This window comes from Camelus bactrianus, chromosome 9, assembly GCF_048773025.1.
Source record: "Camelus bactrianus isolate YW-2024 breed Bactrian camel chromosome 9, ASM4877302v1, whole genome shotgun sequence".
Taxonomy (NCBI): Eukaryota; Metazoa; Chordata; class Mammalia; order Artiodactyla; family Camelidae; genus Camelus; species Camelus bactrianus.
Window position 1 is genome coordinate 54,859,302 of NC_133547.1, and position 21,768 is coordinate 54,881,069.

A 21,768-nucleotide genomic window follows, 5' to 3' on the forward strand; every position below is an offset into this window, starting at 1 on the left:
TGCGTGTGTGTGTGTGTGTGTGTGTGTGTGTGTACGTGTGGGGATTGTCAGTACATGTGAATGGCAAGCTGATACCGTCTTACGTTAAGCCTCTTTTCCATCGTTGGTTAGCTCGGCCAAGCAAAGACAGGGACCCCATTCATATGTACATCCATGAAGAGGGAGAGGGCATTGGCCCTGCTTCACTCCTGGATCTTCCCTGATGACTACATAGAAATGATCTGTGCAGTAACAAGTTTGCCGGCAATTTAAAAACGCAACAGCTCCTTGGCTCTGCAGGGTTGGAGTGCTGATGGCAGGATCTTTTGCTTCTTTCCCCTTTTTGCCACCCTCTTATTTATCTCAGTATTTCCTGCTGAATAATGCAGGGACTGTTCTTCTCCAGGGATATACCAGAAATAGGGAGTTAGCCGATTAGAGTTCTAAGGGCAAAGGTATGCATCTGACCTAACTCCGTTATTTTCCCATGTAATGACCGTGTTATGTGCCCTCACCGGACGCCACGTCCTGAGCTCAGACCTGGGAGGTGGAGATGAATAACTTATAGTTCCTGCCATGAGTGAACCCACCATCGAATGGAAGAGGTGGACGTGTCAAGAAATAACTGAGATGCAGTGAGATACGTGCTATAAAAATGCTGTGTGTAAAAAGCAATGAGGGAGCAAATGGACCATGGAGGCATCTGAGGTGGGGGTGGATGGGGAAGGAGGCTGGATGGACGGCGACCCTGGGGCCTGAGTGTGGAGAACCATGCATGTCACACAGAAAGTCTACCTGTGTTATGCTTTCCCTAGCACTTATACAGATTCATCATATTTGCCACATAAAGAAAAGAAACTTGAATTTAGTAGATAAAAATGCCATCTTTATAGGCTAATGTTGAAACTCGTAATTTCATAATAACATACATGTTTTCATCTTGTACAAATATGAGAAATTATTTTATTTGATGTCATCTTTTCTTTAAATAAGATAACACGGACATGCAAGGTTTTAGAACACATGTAATCCTACAATTCATTACTCAGTTCTCTGGGCTAAAGGAAAGGTCTTTAACCTCATGCATCAGGCTTACGGGGAAACCAGTGAAAAAAAGGACTAGGAAAGTGCAAAAATGCAAAAGTGCAACAGAAACACATTTGGTCTTAGTGATATTTTACATCTTAAAATGATCCTTAGAATATTTATAAACCAAGATCAGTTTTTGACATGGCTGCTTGGACTGAAATGTATTGTGATCATGTCTGGTGGATCTTTGTTATATGCAGCTTTCAAATCATAGAATTTTAATTAAGTAAAAGCAGTTGTTGGAAACGATTTATAGTTACACTTGATCACTCTTCACTAAACACCAGCTCTCGGAGAGCTGTGAAAAAAGTGACCTTGAAATCTTTAAAGAACTCAGGGTTCTAGCTCTAATATCAGTAAATTTTAAGGCTAACCAGAAAAAGCATTGAGGGGAACTGCCCACTTAGAAGTATTCTTTGTAAGACCCTCTCTGAATGTGCCCCTCTTTCTCCCTCCCTCCCTCAGTGATGTTTCATTAATCTTGTTATTGTACTTTGCAGTTATAAAATACCGTCTTTCTTTGCATATCCACCTCTTCCATAGGCTCCTTATTAGGAAGAACATTGCTTCATTCACTTTTTCCAACCCTAATGCTCAGGAGAGTCGCTGGCACAGGGTAAAGATCCTAGTAAATCTGGCTGAATGAATGAATTGCTCAGATTTCCAAATGGCACGTGTTTATTCCCCTACAGAGAGGGTGGGAATGTATTTTTCCCCAGAACTATGTGACGATTAAATGTGATTCCCTACAGATGGACCACCTAGGTGTAGGCTTCAGAATCTACAAAAGGACAATCAGTATGAGTCACCCTGATTGGTTCTACAGTGGATTGAAGGCTTTCATCAGGTGGTTCACCTTTCACAGTAACCGCTTTGGAAGTGATGCTTCAAAGTCCCAGGTTCATTGAAAGTGATTTTTGTCTTTCACTGGAAGCTGGAAGCCAGGCGAGTGGACGGTGTGCAGCAGGTCCTGTGCGGGGGGCCAGCAGAGCCGGAAGATCCAGTGTGTCCAGAAGAAGCCCTTCCAAAAGGAGGAAGCCGTGTTACATTCTCTCTGCCCGGTGAGCACACCCACTCAGGTTCAAGTCTGCAACAACCACGCCTGCCCTCCAGAATGGAGCCTTGGGCCCTGGTCTCAGGTAAGTGGGAAAGACTTGTGAGTCATTGGTCTCATTCCCCATGGAAAAGGAAGGTGACAAAAATATAGGTGGTGTCCTTTGCTCCCCCAAGAGGCCCTCAGCTGTTCACCCCTTCTTGGGAATCACTCTGGGTTAATGTGATGGGGCGTTTTAATTAGCATTTTTAGTGATGCTTGCGCAGCCTGAAATGTGAACCCCTGTACAACAGCTTAGAATCCTTTGAAGTCAAGAAATTAGAGTGTGGAGGCCATTGAGGCTGGACTAGGGAGGACAGAGAGACAGGAGTTGAGTGTTGGAGGATTGGCAGGTGAAACTGGCTACTGAATTCACCAAAGCAAATGGCAAATACCAAGAATGAGGCATAGAAAGGATACTGAACTCTTGCTTCAGTGAAGAGGTGCAGTTAGAGGAATTCCAGGAGGAGTTGGCCGTAAAGTTGGCTCTGGCCACAAACTCCCAATGAAAGGTACAAACTCAAGAAGCAGGAAGCGTCCTAGAACCGCCTGCCGCTCACAGCTCAGAGGCTCTCCACTGGGGGCGGTTTGGCAAGGAAGCCATTTTTGATGATCACAAGTTAGGAGGATGGTGCTTCTGGAACCCGTTGGTAGAAATAAACATCCTACAATGCACAAGATACTATTTTTAAAAAGTCCAGCTCCAAAAAATTATCTGGTCCAAAATGTGTGAGAACCCTGGTACACGGCATCCTTGTGGGTGAGAGCCCAGCCTCTGCTAAGCTATGGATGGCAAGCCCATTTTAGGGGTTAATTAAAAAGAAAAAAAGCAAACAAAAGAACACAGAGGTTTCATCACCTGAAATATGAAGCCAGGTAGCAGCCCCTGACCACATTTCTACCAAGTTTCCCCATAGGGCACCTCGTCTCCTGGAAAGCACTGATTTCTGATAAAGTTCAGCACTGCACTCACTGCTCCGTCGCCAACAGTGCTCAGAATAAGGCTTTTGTTTGTTTTTCAATTATAGGATATTATGGGATTTAAAGAAAATGTTACAACTGTACCTGATAGAGGAATAAGGTTCTAAAAGTGGACAAGAATAGCTTTGAGTATGCTTAGGTGTACCTTAAAATGAAGGGATATATTCATTTATAATGGAGGGTAAGTCTAAGTAGTGTACGGTGTTCAGGCTGGCCTCTTTCTTTGCAATCAGGAGTTAAAATTTATAAGAGGAGACTTCAAAGGGCCGTTTAAGTCAAATGTGTGTGGTGGGCCAATCCCAGCCTAGAGCCAAAGTCTTCAAAGTGATCTTGGGCAGGTTTTGAACCAAAAATCTGAAAGCAAGGACATTATTTGCCATTATTCACAGTTCTGGTGCAAGACAGAGTAGCTAGTTTAGTAAATTTCTGTTAGAAAAAAAAAACCCATCTTCAGACCTGGGGCAACGCAGCGGCCCCCAAGCATTGAGAATGTAGGAAGAGAACGGCCGTCCGCACTTAGGGTCTCTGGATGGAGGAACACTTTCTCCTGCTGGCTGCGAGGGCTTTCATTGAGCATTTGGTTCTAGTGCTTAAAAATAGCTTTGCAAACACGTCATTCACCTTGAAGACAGTCCTTTGAGACTAGCGTGTAAATGACTTTTTTTTTTTTAATCTCAAGTGCTCTAAAACCTGTGGGCGAGGGGTGAGGAAACGTGACGTCCTGTGTAAAAGCACTGCCGCAGCAGAGGGCGTCCCGGAGAGCCTGTGCGCCAGCACCCCGAGACCAGAATCGCAGGAGGGCTGCGTCCTGGGGCGATGCCCCAAGAACAGCCGGCTCCAGTGGGTCGTCTCCTCGTGGAGTGAGGTACGAGTTTAGATTTACCACTGGGTTTTTTGGAAATGCTCAAATCACCCACCAGCATCGCGGCGCTCAACGCTCCTTTCTTGTTCCACACTCATCCTAGCTGCCTACTCCTTATGCACGCTTCCCCTCCTGACTTCTTCATCAGATACTGATAAGTACTCATCGCACTGACAGGGCAATACGTCCACCTCTCTCGCCTCACTTTCCTTAAGAGACATTATAACCCAATGGCTAAAGGCTTGGGCTGGAATCAGACTTAGCCACTTTGAACGCAGCCTTCAGCGTTATGTGTGTGACCTTAGGCTAAGCCTCGCTTTCCGCATTGGTACAATGGAACTGACCTTGCATCTCCCTCAGAGAGCTGCTGCAACGATGAAGCTCAGTGTCATCCTTCATCATGACAAGTTACACTGACGCCAGTGCCTACTGATTGCTTCTGTTCATCCAGGCCCCACGTAGTATCCCATAATACTCTTCAAAATACTTAAAACCAGAACAGGTTTTCATATACTTATTTCATCAGCCTCTGTCCTCTTTCTCTTTTTGTTTTTCCTGCCGTATCACAGCAACACGTTTTATCTCAGCCCCAGAGAGAGGCAGGGTAAAAATGAAGGACAACTGTAGGTTATGCAGTGTTTCCTCCCACTCAGTGGCCCTGCCTCCTTGGCACAGACTCCCAGCTCCCGAGGCTTCAGGTAGACTGGACCCACAGCTGTTGAACCCAAATGTGGACATTCAAACAAACACTACACAGAGATGCAGATCACATCGTCTGTTGGTCTTGACTTTCTCTCCGACTGTGTCTCACTCACATCCACGTGGCATCTGGTGGTCCTGCTAGGCGGGGCCTCCTTTTGTTTTATGGTGCCGGTGAGCTTTGTGACTTTGGGAAAGTGACTCCAATTCTCTGGCCTTTGGTTTCCTTACCTGTAGCACAAGGGATGGTGCTGTATTTTCAGGATCCTTCTGTGCCTGTGGTTGACCTGCCGTTGTCCCCTCCCTCTAAATTCACTGGGTGGTACATCCTTCCGTCAGAACGGTGCAAAGTGCTTGCTGATGCCTTCTTTCTTGGCCCCTAGTGCTCCTCGACCTGTGGTTTGGGCGTGAGGAAGAGGGAAATGAAATGCAGCGAGAAGGCCTTCCAGGGCAAGCTGATAACTTTTCCTGAGCGAAGGTGCCGCAACATTAAGAAACCAAACCTGGACTTGGAAGAGACCTGCAACCGAGGGGCGTGTCCAGCCCGACCCGCGTACAATATGGCGGCCGGGTGGTATTCGTCGCCATGGCAACAGGTGAGCGCACACAGACGGGGGTTGGGGGTTATACTTAAGTGAGAGCCAAAAAAAAAAAAAAAAAACAAAACAAAGGAGAGGCCGTTCACAACTGCTGCTGTTAGCCGTCCAAACGTAGCAAGCAAAGGGCCTGCCCTCGGCCAGCTCCACCACCTGCGTGGCCCTGGGCAGGTTACATCATCTGGGAGCCTCCATTTTCACATCCAAAAACCTGAGATGATAATACCTTGCAGAGCTAGTGGGGTTTTTGTTGTTGTTTTTTTGTTTTCTTTTCCATAAGTAAATAAGACAATGGAACACACTCAGTCACAGGCTGTCAGGTAGTACTAACGTTCACAGTCGTTGCTATTAAACCCACCACTGGCATCTTCTGTATGTTAGAAATGCTGCTCAGAGTCTTTACTCATTGTCTTTTCTTTTTTACTGTTTCCATTTTATTTTTTAAATTTTTAAAAATTTTATTTCTATTGAAGTGTAGTTGATTTACGTTAGTTTCAGGTGTACAGCAACGCCATGCAGTTGTACATATATTTTTTTCAGGTTCTTTTCCATTAAATGTTATTATATTGAATATGTAGGTCCCTGTGCTATACAGTAGGTCCTTGTTGTTTACCTATTTTATATACAGTAGTGAGCATCTGTTAATCCCAAACTCCTAATTTATCCCTTCCCCACCCTTTCCCCTTTGGTAACCATAGTTTGTTTTCTGTGTGTTTGGTTTTTACGTCCCGTTTCTGAAGAATATAATAGCTAACATTTGTCAAACCATTACTATGTACTATGCTACGTACTCCACGTTCATCCTCTATCCCCTCATTTCACCCTGGAAACGCTCTTATTAGTGGGTATTACTGTCGCTATTTTGGGGATGAGGCAGGTTAAAGCTCAGAGAGGTAAGCAGTTCAGCCACGGATACCGAGCTTTTAAACTCAGATGTTAGGGACACTGTTTCAAAAGATGGAGAGGACCCTGTAGACACATTGGTTTGGTTCTTAACAGGCTAAGATTGGTGTGTGATGCTAAGTCTCAGAGAACAGTACATCCTCAGGAATCAGAAGCTGTTTCGGTCCTCTTAGTGCTCCAACCACGAGGTGTTGCAGAGCTCTTCAAAGAACTCTCCTGGCTTGAGAGGTGCTGCCCACCTCACCGTGAAACACGGCTGGGCGGGCTGGGGTGTGAACACAAATGTATAATAAGTATGTGTGTGTGTCTTGGGGAGGCTCTGGGAACTAAAACATGGAGGAACTGGAATGACTGCATATCTCTAGTTGGCTCAGCACTATAGTAGGTGCTATGCCCATTGCTATGGAGTTTTTTTTTAATTATTATTATTTTACTCACTTAACAGATCTGAAAATTGATTTATGTAAGATTCTTTGGATCAGGGACCAGCAAGTAATTTCTAGTGGGCCAAATCTCCTCCAACTGCTGCCTGTTTTTTTGTGAACAAACTTTTATTAGGACACAGCCATGCTCATTTGTTTCTGTGCTGTCCATGACTGCTTGAGTGCTGCAAAGGCAGAGGTGAGGAACTGCGACCAGATCCCAAGGCCCATCAAGCCTAGCATATTTACTATGGTGAGAGGCGAGTTCCCCAGATGGCGGGGTGCGCGCTCACCTCCTCTCATGCGCACACCACAGTTACACCATGTACACGACCACTGTTGATGACTAACAAAGACCGTAACCTACCAGAAAAGATCATCTACAACTAAAGATAAAAAGAAGGAACCACAACGTGCCACGTAGGAGTGGCGGAGTTATGGAACACCCCTGGGTGGGCCATTCAGAAATGGGAGAGTAATTACAGCTGCATAGCTTCTCCCCAAGGAGCAAGGGGTCCGAGCCCCCCCATCAGGGTCCTGTGCCATGAAGACGAGCCTTCAGAATATTTGGCTTTGAAGGCCCGTGGAGCTTACTTTCAGGAGTTTCAAAGGGCTGTGGGAAAACAGACACCACTTTCAAAGGCTGTGCACAAAATCTCACAAGCTCTGAGACCCAGGGAAGAAGCAGTAATTTGAAAGGAGCCTGGGTGAGACCTAGACAGTCTCCTAGAGTTAAAGGAGGCAACAGAGCTCACCCTGGGGACATAGCCACTGGTGGCAGCCACTTTGGGGAGCTCATTCTACCACAGGGACACTGGTACTGGCAAGTGCCACTTTGGAGTACTTCCTCTAGCTCATTAGCCTAGCAACCCAGCCCTGCCCAGCAGCCTGAAGGCACCAGTACTAGGAATGGCAGGCCAAGTAAGTAACTGGGTGGGGACAATGCCCCCTGCACCAGTGCACGGGCACTAGAGCTCTGAACCCGCAGATCCCAGGACCGGCAGGCACCGGCCTCAGAATCCTCTGTAAGTGATCCTGCTTTACCCTCGGGCACCAGAATGTGGATACCAGCCTCAGGACAACCGCAGCCCTGCAGCCTTCCAGGACAGGATCCAGCCCACCTACCAGTGGTCTGACACCTCTGGGACTTCTGGGACCTACAGCCAGACCCGACTCTGCCTGCCCCTGGGCCAGGACCTGGCTGCGTGCACTGGTAGGTGGGCATCAGCCCTGGGATCTCTTGGACTCTGATCCTACCCACCAGCAAGCCAGTGCTAGTCCTAGGGTCCCCCAGCTAGCCACCTTCTGACCCTGACCCAGACCCACCAACAAGTGGCCAGCAGCCTCTGCACGAGGGAGGGCCTGGCAGCCAACTGAACCAGAGGCCAGCTGCACCTGTCAGAGCACCCACAGTAGCCAGCTATCACAACAGAAGGACCCCCCCCCCCAGCAGCCCTCACAGGGGTAAGTCCTAGAGCATATAGCTCTGAGGAGCAGAGGGCAGTGCGCTGCTGGGACACCTAAGATGTCACCTACAAAAGGCCACTTTTGCAAGGCCAGGAAATGTAACCAGCCCTTGAGATACCTGAAAATACATACAGCAAATTAAGCAAAATGAGGTAACAGAGGAACATGTTCCAAACAAAGGTACAAGATAAAACCCCAGAAGAAGTAATTGAAGTGGAGACAGGCATGAGGTAATGACTGTAAAGATGATCAGAAAACTTGGGAGAAGAATGGACACACAGAGCAAGAAGTTAGAAGGTTTTTATGAAGAACCACCAAACAGATGATGAATACAATCACTGAACTGAAGAATACGCTAGAAGGAATGGTGAATCACTATGTTGTACACCTTATATAATATTGTACATCAGCTGTACTTCAATTGAAAAATAAGCTTGCTAGAAGGGGTCAACGGTAGACTGATACAGAGGAATGGATCAATGGGCCGGAAGACAACAGTAGTGGAAAACACTGAAACCGGAAAAGGAAAAAAGAAGAAGAAGAGATGAAGACAGTTTAAGAGACCCTTGGATTAACATCAGCATACTAACATTCACATTATAGGGGTCCCAGGAGAAGACATCCAAGTCCAGGAAGCACAGAGAGTCCCAAACAGGATCAACCCAGAGAGGACCACACCAAGACACACTGTAATTAAATGACAAAAATTAAAGATAAGAGAATATTAAAAGCAACAAGGGAAGAGCACCAGGTTTCATACAAAGGCACTCTCAGCTGGCCTCTCAGCAGAAACTCTGCTGGTCAGAAGGAAGTGTCATGGTGATGAAAGGGAAAAACCTACACCCAAGAATACTCTACCCAGCAAGGCTCTCATTCAGATTTGACAGAGAAAGAAAAAGTTTTAAAGACAAGCAGAAACTAAGAGTTCAGTACCATCAAGCCAGATTTATGAGAAATATTAAAGGGACTTCTCTAAGTGAAAAAGAAAAGGCCACAAATAGAAAAACTGAAAAATATGAAAGGAAAAAATTATACAGGTAAAGGCAAATATTCAGTAAAAGTAATAAATCAATCATATACAAAGCTAACAAAGTTAAAAGACTCAAGCAGTAAAATCAGCTATATCCACAATAAGCAATTAAGGGATACACAAAACAGATATAAAGTACAATTTCAAAAACTTGGGGGGAAGTAAAAATGTAGGATTATAAAATGCCATTAAAATTGAGAGTAGCAACTTAAAAAATCCTATATATGCTAAAAATCTATAATAGATCCATGCAAAAAAGAGAAAGGAATTTAAACATAACACTGTAGGTAATCAGCAAATCACAGGGAAGAGAACGAAAAGAAACAAAAAACTACAAAAACAATTTTTAAAATGGCAGTAAGTACATACCTATTCATAATTAATTTCAATGTAGATAGACTAAATGCGCCAATCAAAAGACATGGGGGCGGAGGGTATAGCTCAGTGGTAAAGTGCATGCTTAGCATGCATGAGGTCCTGGGTTCAATCCCCTGTACCTCCATTAAAAGTAATAATAAAAATAAATCTAATTACTTCCTCCTCCCAAAAATTAAATTAAAAACAAAAGACATAGAATGGAGGTAGAAGACCTATACTTGGAAAACTGTAAGACACTGAGGAAAGAAATTGAAGACAACACCGGTGGAAAGATACACTGTGTTCATGGATTGGAAGAACTGATATTGGTAAAATGGCCATACTACCCAAAACAATTTACAGATTCACTGCAATCCCTATCAAAATACCAATACCATTTTTCACAGAACTAGAACAAATAATCTTAAAATTTGTATGGAAACACAAAAGACCCCAAATAGCTAAAACAATCTTAAGAAAGAAGAAAAGAGCTGGAAGTCATGCTCCCTGACTTGAGACTATTCTACAAAGCTAACAACAGTGTGGTACTGGCACAGAAACAGGCACATAGATCAATGGAACAGAATAGAGTCCAGAATTAATCCCATGCACTTATGGTCAATTAGTCTATGACAGAGGCAAGAATATACAGTGGAGAAAATAGTCTCTTAAATAAGTGGTACTGGGAAAACAAAATAGCTCTATGTAAAAAAAATGAAATTAGAACATTTTCTCACACCACATACAAAAATAAATTCAAAATGGAGTCACGACCTAAATGTAAGACCAAAACCCACAAAACTCCTAGAAGAAAACTTATGTAGCACATACTTTAACATAAATTGTAGCAATACTTTTTCTGGATCTGCCTTCTAAGGCAAAGGAAACTAAAGCAAAACTAAATGAATTGGATCTCATTAAACTTAAAAGATTTTTCACAGCAAATGAAACCACTGACAAAATGAAAAGACAGCCTACTGAATGGGAGAAAATATTTGCAAATAATACGACTGATAAGGGGATAATATCCAAAATACATAAACAGCTCATATAACTCAATATCAAAAGACAAACAACCCAGTCAAAAAATGGGCAGTAGAACTGAATAGACATTTTTCCAAAGACATACACATGAGCAAAAAGACCATGAAAAGATGCTCAGCATCACTAATCATCAGAGAAATCAAAACCACAGTATCAGCTCCTACCTCTCAGTATGGCTATCACTGAAAATACCACAGATAGCAAGTATTGGTGAGGAAATGGAGAAAAGGGTACCCCTGTACACTGTTGGTGGGAATGTAAATTGGTGCAGACCCTGTGGGGAACAGTATGGAAGCCCCTCAAAAAACTAAAACTAGAATTACTTTATGACCCAGCAAGGCCACTCCTGGGTATATATCCAAAAAACATAAAAACACTAATTTGAAAAGATAAATGCAACCCAGTGTTTATAGGGGCATTATTTACAATAGCCAAGATATGGAAGCAACCTAAGTGTCCTTCAACAGGTGCCTGAATAAAGAAGATGTGATACATATATACAGTGGAACACTACTCAGCCATAAAAAGTGGAATTTTGCCATGTGCAACAACATCAATGGACCTGGAGGATATTATGCATAGTAAAATAAGTCAGACAGAGAAAGATAAATGTTGTATGTTACCACTTATATGTGGAATACAAAAATTATAGAGAACAAACTAGTAGTTACCAGTAGGAAAAGGAGAGGGGGCATTAAGAGGTACATACAACTATATATAAAATAAATAAACTACAAGGATATATCATACAGCACAGGCGATATAACTAATATTTTATAATACTATAAATGGAATATAATCTGTAAAAATTTTGAATCACTATGTTGTACACCTGAGACTTATATAATATTATAAATCAACTATACCCCAATAAAAATACTATCTTGCTATTTACAGAAACAGTTTGCCAACCTTTGGTTTAGATGATTGGATAACAATCATGCAGCTATATTTGTATTTGGGCTAACTGCAAAACTCACACTCTTTTTCAGCGCAGTGTATTTTTTCCTCCCAAATTCCAGTCCAGGTGGTGGTGTCCTCCCCTGTCCACAATAAAACAAGAAAAATAAGGATAAGGCAGTGAACTTTTTAAAGTGAAACACATACAAAAATCAATTTAAAGGGCTATCTTTTCTATGATATTTTCTTGTTTATCCTTTCATTAGGAAATATCTTGATATGTGTGTCTGGAAGAAATCAGTTGACAGTCTTTGTTAGTCATCTTTTTTAAAATTTAGCTGGACAGTGAAATAATCGACTTCTAGGAAGCACCATGTCCACCATGCTAAACCAGAATTTGGCTGGGCACCGAGGGCATGATTCCAAAGCTGCCTTGGAGTATCATTTCTTTTGCTGTCCAAGTTTTGAACTATCCCCTTCACTCCTGCATCTGCAGAGATTGCCTGGAGTTCTTTAAATACTGTGATGAATTGCCTAGATGTGTCTGTATGTGTTTCTGCATTCTTATGGCAGCTTCTGAATTTCTGGAAGCTCTCTTCTTTATCAGTCACTTAACTGGGAGACACAAACTTTTGGGGAGATAGATTGCATTTGCTTAAGACCCTTCTAATCAGATCAGATGGCTCCCACATGTTAGGAGAGACTCAGTGGCCTGCAAGCATGTGTGCCTGGCTCTGGACAAGCCCTGTTTTATCGACAGTTATCTTGGAAAAGTCACGAAGCATGGGATTCCTTTCATCTGATGTCACTGACAGCAGAAAGGACACCATCCAGCTGAGTGTTGCTCACTCCTTCCTCGTTTCCCTCTTCTGCAGTGCACGGTGACCTGTGGAGGAGGTGTCCAGACCCGATCAGTCCACTGTGTTCAGCAGGGCCGACCTTCCTCAAGTTGTTTGCTCCGTCAGAAACCTCCAGTGCTCCGGGCCTGTAACACAAACTTTTGTCCAGCTCCTGAAAAGAGAGGTAAAGGGCCCCACGCGCCAGCAGTTTTACTGCTCTTCTGTTTTTCATTAACCTCCTGATTGGATTGTGCAGCTTATGCATTGCACAACTCTAGGGGGCGCCATTCACATCAGTCTATGTGAACAGTGCTCCTTGGAGCAGTATAGGCACAAATCCAGGGCAGTTCCTGCTCAAAATGATCTTGTTTGCATGGATATTCATCAACATTTAATTCTACAATAAGGCTGTTTAGCCATTAATTCTTACTTTGAAAGGGGGAGATGGTAATCTTGCAAGACCCTTGTTTTAAATTAAATTTAAGTCAAACAAAGTTACCCCCATGTGCCAGAGATTAAGCTAGTCTGTGGGAATGTAAGAGTAAACAAGAATTGCCCTCAAAGAGCTCACATTTTAATTGAGGTGACAGATAAATTACAGTCACAGTGAGTGCGCGTTGCCCTGGGACCGCACCTTAAGTGCGCTCCTAGTTCAGGTTAGTTCAAATGAAGTGCAGTGAGTGCTGGTGGGAAACTCAATTATCGGAGTGAACCTAATCTGATTTATTTTAAAGTGATCTGATGAACACCAGGAAATATTTCTTGTGCCAGAGAATCATTTTCCATCATGTACCTGCTGAGTTTTCTTTTTATCCAATCCCAGCTTTTCAAAAACTTCCAATTTATGGTGAATCAGGCCTAGGCCTGTGACTCACGTGCTGCCCACGGTCCAAGTCACTTCCCATCTCTAAACTGATGTGTATCTCGTTATAGCCTTAGCTCCAGGCATCCGTTTTCTCTCCTCTGCTTTTCCTTCTTTCTTTTTTGAGGTTTGCACAGGTTAAGACAACTAGTAATCTAGCAGCTGGTCAGCCAGGTCACCTCCGCGGCAATGCTGGCAGCCTTTCTCAGCAAAATCTTACAGGGGAGGAAGCAAGTGGGCACGTACTCCCAGACCGCCGCCTCCTCTCCTCACCATCGGTGATTTTTAAAATTTCCACCCTTTAGTCAGATGGCCACAGATGAACGCACAAAAAGACTTAGTGTGGAAGGCCACAGATAAAGGCCAGTGGCCAATCACGAGGACCGCTCAGCAGTGCCCATTTCCTGGGCACGAGTGTGAGGTGGTGCCAGGAGGCACGTGAGGGCGGCCATGGCTGCTGTTTATTATTTTGTGCACCCAGCAGCTGCACCACACCTGGTGCACAGCAGCTGCTCAACATGTTAAATGAACAAATGCAGGAGTGTATGAATCAGTGAAACACTGTGGGTTAAGTACTGCTCTTTTTAGCATTCTCCTAGGGACAAAAGAATAAGGCAGAGCCCTGTTCTTAAGCTTCAGGGAGCTCAGTGTCTCAAAGGAGGAGGAAGACACAGCAGCAAATAGAAGAGGTGAAGTGTCACCAGTGTTGGAACGGCGGTCACTTCTGATTTGCAGGGGTGGCGGGAGAGAGCAGGACGTGGGGAAAGGCTTTTTAGAAGAGGGACTTCTCTCCCTGCCTCTTAACTGAGTCACGTCTCCTTTTACAAAGAGGAATAAAGCCCAGGTATTACCTTCTGGTCAAACATTTGGCCTAGAGTTTCATGAAGTCTGAGATTTCCTCTCAGTTCTCCCTTTCCCATCCCAAAGCTAGGGAGGCTGGCCCGCACACACTGCTGCGTGGCAGTCTTCCCTCCTATGTCACCGGCAGGATGCCCCCTGGTGGAAGTGAGCTGACTGTATTTTCTGGCTGAGGGTTCTCAGGAAATACAAATAGGCAATAAGCACACCCGTGGTGATGCAAGGAGGAAATTTCAATTCTTCAAATCTCTGAGACCCCCGCGATGGGCCAGGCACTCTGCTAGACACTGTGAGGGCATTGCAGTAACTCAGACTGGACCGTAGAGAAGATGGTTCTGCCCAGATGGGCAACATCCTGTCTTCCAGCACAGCCAAGCGGGTGTGCTGTCCCCGACACTCCCATCAGTGTGCCTGCCTAGGGCATTCACTCTATACCACCATCACTGTGGGATGCTTTACCGAGATGGCTTCACTGGATCTCCACTTTGGGGACCATCCCTAGGACTGGGTATTACATGCATTTTGTGTGTAAACCTTATTCAGAAAAGAGGGCAGCCCTTGTCAGTCACAACCCCATAACTGATAACAGAGTCTGGAAGATGCCTGGACTGCAGACTAGCGGGATGAAGTTGGAGGTGACTATACACACAGTCCTAACAAGCTGCTCCTTGAGGAACCTCACCCCTGCTGGTCGGGAAGGGGATGGGGGGGCAGCCTTGTACATTGGAAGGAGGAAGGACTCTAAAGTCATAAAAATGGATTTAAGTCCACATTCTGCCACTTAATGTGTGAACACAGGCAAGCTTTTAAACTTTCTAAGCTAAGTATAAAATAGAGAAATCATGCTTACCTTAAAAGATTATTCAGAGTTAAATAAGAACCGAATTACCTCAACACTTACCAGTTTAGTGCTTACTGAGAACCAGAGACTGTTCTGGTGTCTGATTGTCCATTTTTTTCATGGTTCTGTCTCCAAAGTTTCACCCTTATGTCTGGAAACAGACAACAAACCAACCAATAAATACACAATGTCAGATGACAAAGTAGCAGAAAGTAAAACTGAAGAAGAGTACATGGAAAGAAAATAACTGGGGGTGAGGAAGAGGTGGGAATACCAGGTTAGATAGAATAGTCAGGCAAGGCCACTTTGATGATGTGATATTTATACAGAGACTTAAAGATGACATAGAGGGAGGTGAGCTATGTATGTATCTAAGAGGAGAGTGTTCGTGGCAGAAGGAACAGCAAATGCAAAGGCCCTGGGGCAGGAATATGTGAATCTGATCAAGGAAAGAGAGCAAGACAGCTGCAGTAGGTTGGATACAGTGAAGAGGAGTTAGGTGATGAGCTAAAAGTGGTCCTGGAGGTCTTGTCAGTCACTGGGATGTAGCTCTGGGTGAGATGGAAGGTAACAGAGAACCTGGAGCCAGAGGCACAGTATGATCTGACTCATGGGAGGATCACTGGCAGTGATGCTGAGAAGAGGGCAGGGGACCTGGGACAGAATGAGGACTTGTCTACTCTGCCAGGAGGCAGCTCCAGCAGTCCAGCGAGGGCACGAGATTCCGCTGAGGCAGTGGCAGTAGTGGAGACAGCTGGATGCTGGATGTCTTTCAAAGACTGAGCCAATAATGTTTTTCAGTTGTTTGCATGTAAGATGTGAAGCTCACTCCAAGGGCATCCCCAATAGTATAAATAAAATACCTGACTCATAACAGAACCTCAAATAACCAGGTACTAGTAATCATCATTGTAACTATAACCAAACACAGCACCTAGACTGACAGCCTGGTGAAACATCTCACGTCTGCATCCTGACTTACGTTCAGCTTACAGCACAAGCTGCAGACAGCTGCTGAAATCGGATTCTTATCTCAAGAGGGGTAATTGCTGATAAACAGTGCAGTGAGGACCATGGTTTCAGTGGTCTGTTTTTATCCTCCAGTGTTTCCGCTGCATCAGTAGGATAACCTCTACAATCTAGATACTGATGCAGACGTACATTCAGGTTGACTCAGTTACACGCTAATTGCTTGCGGTACAAGACATTGTACAAGTGTATATTAAAGTAATAGAACTGGAAGACGTATAGGCATACAGGCAAACAGGGTTTTCATCTCATGTCTAGCTTCTATCTCTAACAGCATATCCTAAGCCAGTCTCCTGGTACCTCACCTCTATGCCTAGAGAGGTCCCCAGTCCAGTAAACGTGATTCCATTCTTCTGCAGGCTTGGGTCAAAATCATATAGTTATTCTAGATTCTTTTTCCTTTCATACCCTTTACCAACCTGGCAGTCAGTTCTCTAGACTTTACCCCCAAAATAATACCCAGGATTTACTGGAAAGAAAAGAACAACTCCATTTCATCCTTACACCCAAGTTGAGATGTAGTATGGTTTGAATGGGTTGTTTCAGCCATGATGGGTACAGGGAATTTATCTTTTCAACAAATACTTCTTGAGTAGCTACTTTGTGGCAGGCGCTAGGTATTGAGGAACAAAGCAATGAAAAAAAAGTAGATAAAATCTCTAGGTATCGAGGAACAAAGCAATGAAAAAAAAGTAGATAAAATCTCTGCTCAAAGATTTTGTAGATTAGAGAGAAGCCAGACAGTAAGTCAACATCTAATACGATGAGTGCCAGTAAGTCCAGTGTAGACAAATTAAGCAAGAGAGGGAGTCCTTCCTGGGAGGTCAAGCATTTATATAGAGGAGTCAGAGAAGGCCTTACTGCTAAGTGACCTTTGAGCAGAGAGTTAAGGAACATGAAGGGGAAGTGACCCAGCTCCTGGGCCTCATCAGCCATTGTAAGGACTTTCACCCTAGGTGGATGGGACCTGGTGGGAGACGTAGGGGCAGAGACATGACATGAATGGGCCTCTGTTTTAAAAGCATCACTGGGGCTTTTGTGAGCTGGGGTGGGGTGAAATTTGTGTGTGTGAAAGGAGGCTTTAGGCAGAAGAACCCAGGCTTCAGGAAGGAACTGTGGGGTAGAGCTGAGAGCCTTGCAGGCCACAGCCATGGGCACAGGGGGAGCCACTGAAGGGTGAATTCAGAAGGGATGTCATTGGGTGCCCGTGGGCACTGTGTTTGTGGACTAGTTGAGGGTAAAGGCGACCTAAGGCTTGCATAGAAAAAGGGAAAAAATCCTAGCTATGAATGAGAATACTTACTCACATATAGCATAGATCCTAAATATTTGTGAAGTCCAAAATCCTTGAGAATCCAGTACAGTGACAGGGCCCTTACTCAGAAAACATGCATGTATGTTTTTATAGAGAAAACCCGACATACACCTTCATGCATTGCTGTATCTCCTGAGGCCCTTCTGGGTAAGAAATCCTGATGCTCAGTGTTCTGCTTCCAATAGATACTCACATCTGTTACCTTTAAACAGCTAAAGAAGTTAGAAAGGACTGGTGCTGACTTAAATTCACTTATTTGCAAATTGACCATGAGATTTACTGAAACCACACAGAATGTTGCAGCTGGGCCTTAAATCCAGGTCCTGACTCCCAATAAATTAGGTTCATTGCTCCCCAGAGTAACACGCCTGGACCAGCAGCAGGAGCCCTGGGGTGCTTGCTGGAAGAATAAATCTCAGTCCTCACCCTAGAGCTTCTGAAGCAGAACCCGTGGTTTGACGAGACCCTCAGGGGACCCCTATGCTCTGCTCTAGGATACTTCCTGGGAGGCAAAGTGGTAGCTCCTGGGTGACTTGGGAGGATCAGGATTAATTTTCTAAACATCCATTTTCCCCGCACCCGTTCACATTTGGTTAGTGGTTACAGTCCCTGGAGGTGTCTCAATCCTGCTCCCCCCACTCCCCTACCAGAGTCATAATGTAAAATGGTAAAAGCCACTCAGAGGCACAAGGCAAGTCAACCCAACGTCTTTGTTCTGTAGACCCTCGCCTTAAGCAAAAGGCCCAGAACCTATCCTAACATGCTAACTGTGTTTTCTCATCTTAGAGGACCCATCCTGTGTAGATTTCTTTGGCTGGTGTCATCTCGTTCCTCAGCACGGTGTCTGCAACCACAAATTTTACGGTAAACAGTGCTGCAAGTCATGCACGAGGAAGAGCTGATGTTGGTGCCCTTGTAGCCCCAAAGGGCCGGGGTCTTACCTCTCATCCTTGGGAGAGACCAGGCAGCTTTCCATCACAAGCTGAACACCGCAAACCACTTGTGAGCTGACCGCAGCGTTGGGGGAACCCGCTCTCAAGAACAGACATGCTCCTTATTCAGTTCCCTAAAGCACATGGTACTCGGAAGCACTTGAAGATGGCAAGTGATGACCAATCTGACTTACAAAAGACACAGAAAGAAACAAAAACAGAACAGCTTTGATTTGCACTGTTACACAGAAGAAGTATGACCCCCCAATGAGATAGAACAAATTTTAATTTTGACAAAGTGAGACTCTCATCAACCTGGGGACAGACCCCCACCCCACCCACCATGAACTTCAGAGGGTTCAATGACAAAGACATCTGTTTTGAAAAGGTTCTTGAAGACTTCAAGTCAAAGACTGAGACTTGGAGCAATCAAGTTTGGACGGAACACGCTACCTAACTGTTCCTTGGAGCTCAGTTTGACTGCAGCCGTGGACACCCCAAACCAGGAGTTACACAGACGCCACATGGTGCTCGTGATTGCGCTTGCTGCTGGTCTGGCAAGCTCTGTGTTCTGTTTATTTGGTGTGTGTGTGTTGTTGTTTTGTTATTTTGTTTAAAATATGTTCTGCTTATAGAGTCTCCAAGACTAAAATTCACAACTTGAAAAGTGTTCCAAGGAATATTTTCAAAACAGGGCAACATGGACCAGTTAAGATCTCCATTTAATTGACATACACACTCTGAAAAAAAAAAAAAAGCCCACAAAACTCATATAAAAGGCAAATTTTGTTGCCCTACACACTATCAACCTCGTCATTCTTGGTGCTAGCCGAACTGGTAACCAGGAGCCTCACGTCTGCTCCTCGGGAATCAGAATCGGTGAGGTGTTCATTTCTGCTAAAAACATAAAAGGAGCTAAATAACAAAATAGCCCTGCTTTGAAGGAGAGGAGACCACTATTTGTGCAATGCGCCCTACATAATATCAGAGATGCTTGGAAAATTAAAGGCCTCTTGTGGTTTTTTCCTACCAACTGACATGTTTAAATTTGCCCTTGGATTTAGTTAACAAGGAAAAAGTCACAGTGGCAAGAGGAAAATCCATCTGTCTTCTCGCTATGTGAATATTAATAAATCATAATATGCCAAGAGCCTTCAACAAATAAGAGTATTTTATAATCTTTCAGATGATATTTTCAGTCTTCAGAAGCCTGCTGTTGGTAGGTACTTAATGAGCTTAAAATTGTTCTCAATTGGAAAAATACCACACTGTTTTGCCAAAACCAAAGTAACTTACAAGACTGTGTCCTTCTGTAATTTTTTGAGCTGTGGTTATAAAGGGCATACTTACATAATCCTGCTCTGTTCCTCAATTTCTTTGATGAATGTAACCCAATTTTGTTGCTTTAAGAAGTCTCAATTCAAACAGGGATTTGCCAGCTCAGCACAACCAACTAGACAGTGGTTTGTTAAATTTAGAGCATCCTTTGTTCCATTCTAATTAATATCATGCATTCTGGAATCTCAGAGAAATAATGGTGAGAATAGTCTCTCAATCTACATGGTGTGGCCTAGAGTAGTGGCCATTTTATCATTAAAAAAATAGTTCCACCCCGTGCCCTCTGAAAAACTGCAAGTTCTTTGTTTCTTTATATAATTATCATTTTATTATTTTATGGACAAATTAATTTATTAATTAATAGCCTATTCCTATGTGTTCTCACTTGCTTCTCTGAGTAAGTGATATTAATTCTGAGGAAAAATGTTGGATAAAACCCTGGGTTATAGAGAAAAGTCAAAAATATATGTGTAATATTTAATTATTTTATAAGTTTTATAATAAAGTGTTCTGTTTCTTTGTCTTTGAAACTTGTTAAGTTCTTGGATAAATTAGCAAGAAGCCAGTTATTTCCAAGATGATTTAACTGTATAAATGTTGATTAAGAATCTGAGAGAGTGATTTCTCAGAAAGTTGTGAAAAGGTTGGGGGGGCAGTATTAATACTTTTTCTTCTTTGTGTATGAGAAAATTAGAAACCATCAAATGCTGAGATGAAATAGATGACATTTCCCATCTGATGGAGACAATGAGTTATTTTTTTTCTACTCTAATGGTCACGTAATCATTTATTTATGGAAATCATCCAAGTTAGTTAGATAAACCTACCATATACATAGTTGGTCTTCTCTTTTTTTTCTCCTTGAAGATCCTTTTGCAGAAAGAAGGAGAGGAGGGAGGAAGGAAAAAAAAACCCTAAGTAATAAATTAAAAAGCAAATTGCTCTCAGGTTTTCCAAATTTTCAATCGTCAGAGGAAAAGAAGAACTATTGGGCAAAGTCAATCCAAATGACATGAATATAAGGATTTTCCCCTGCATATGTGAGATACACACACACACACACACACACACACACGTGTATATATTTATATACACACTCTTATATGTGTATAAATATAATTTATGCATAGATATCTTTAAAATATATTTAAGAGGATTTTTAAGTGAATCATTGCTATTTGGCAACCATAACAAAAAAAGAAATTATGGTTAATAATGAAAAATGGAATAGATGGGGGGAATAAAAGGTACCTTTCTACCTTTTGGTAGTAAAATATTAGTAAGAGCAACCTATACTAGTGTTTGGTGGGTGCCAGGTACTGTACTAAGCCTCTTTTATGTATTATCTCATTTAATCCTAGTTAGGAAGACACTCTCTTCCTCCAGCAGGAACAGCCCCTGGCCCAGTTCACAGCCCAGTTCACTATCATCTTCCCTTTGCAGATGAGGGCTCTGGGATTCAGAGAGATCACATATCTGGCCCAAAGGCACATGGTCATGGAGTGATGGGTCAGGACTCAAAGCCAGGTCTGTCGGACTTAAAGGGGTATTGGCTTGTCACTGTGTTGCATCACTCTGGGAAAGATTTGAGAGAAAGAGAGAGAGAGCGCGCGAGCACGTGCCATCGAGGCCTTAGACCTCTCTGTGGCCCTGCAGGGTTTGGCAATAAATGACTTAACAGTGAAGAATTATGGGCGGAGCTGGGATGACTTAAGATGGGGAATCGGGGATGGGAGGTCATACAGTCCCATTTAGCCTATCTTTTCAATAAAGGATACTTAAAGACTTGCTGCATAACCAAGTGTCTTTATTCCCTAATAACTGCTTCTCTCTGGGATGGTGGTGTTTCCTGAGCAATAGGACCTCAGCGTGGGGAGCCTGCAACGCCAGGTCCATTAGGATGATGAGCACTGCTCTTGGCATCGGTTTCACATGCTAACTGTAGGGAAGGATGAACTCACAGCAGCAGGTATCATGCAAGAAATGGTTTATGGAATTACCAGCACAGAACCCATTATTGCTAAATGGGATCCAGAAAAGGTCACTCATGTACTATATGTATCTGCATACATATTTGTATACACATTTGGTCTGCCTTACCTTATCTTTCCCATAAGATCTTAAGTCTTCAGCACCTCTGTGGTCGCCAGTGATGCTGAGTGAGGATCTGAACACCTGAAGTAACTTTTCATCAGTCATCCCTGGGTCAGAGTGTTGTACCTTCCTCCTCCAGAAAGGACCACAGGAGGAAGTGATTCTTGAACTTCTGTCATTCATTTACTATAATCTTGAGTTTCCCTGTAAGCACAAAACACGTCTACTGAAGTTTTAA

General features: G+C 43.6%; 1 protein-coding gene and 1 long non-coding RNA gene across 8 annotated transcripts in view; one reads left to right on the forward strand and one right to left on the reverse strand.

Moving 5' to 3' along the window:
• The window catches only part of ADAMTS18 (ADAM metallopeptidase with thrombospondin type 1 motif 18), a 138,762-nt gene extending 118,587 nt beyond the window's left edge, over positions 1–20,175 (forward strand). For all 7 annotated transcript variants that reach the window (XM_074370381.1, XM_074370380.1, XM_074370379.1 and 4 more), the window contains 5 exons: positions 2,003–2,207; positions 3,822–4,007; positions 5,087–5,299; positions 12,298–12,445; positions 17,953–20,175. In XM_074370381.1, coding sequence (XP_074226482.1) covers positions 2,003–2,207; positions 3,822–4,007; positions 5,087–5,299; positions 12,298–12,445; positions 17,953–18,068 — 868 coding nt within the window. In that variant the 3' untranslated portion in view covers positions 18,069–20,175. The remainder of the gene's footprint in view (positions 1–2,002; positions 2,208–3,821; positions 4,008–5,086; positions 5,300–12,297; positions 12,446–17,952) is intronic.
• On the reverse strand, positions 660–21,530 carry LOC141578648 (uncharacterized). The gene is made up of 6 exons (XR_012509226.1): positions 20,264–21,530; positions 18,108–18,283; positions 14,883–14,973; positions 11,503–12,407; positions 4,935–5,097; positions 660–2,089 (listed from the first exon to the last, which is right to left on the reverse strand). It is a non-coding gene; the product is annotated as an uncharacterized LOC141578648 (long non-coding RNA).
• Between the last annotated feature and the right edge of the window lie 238 nt (positions 21,531–21,768).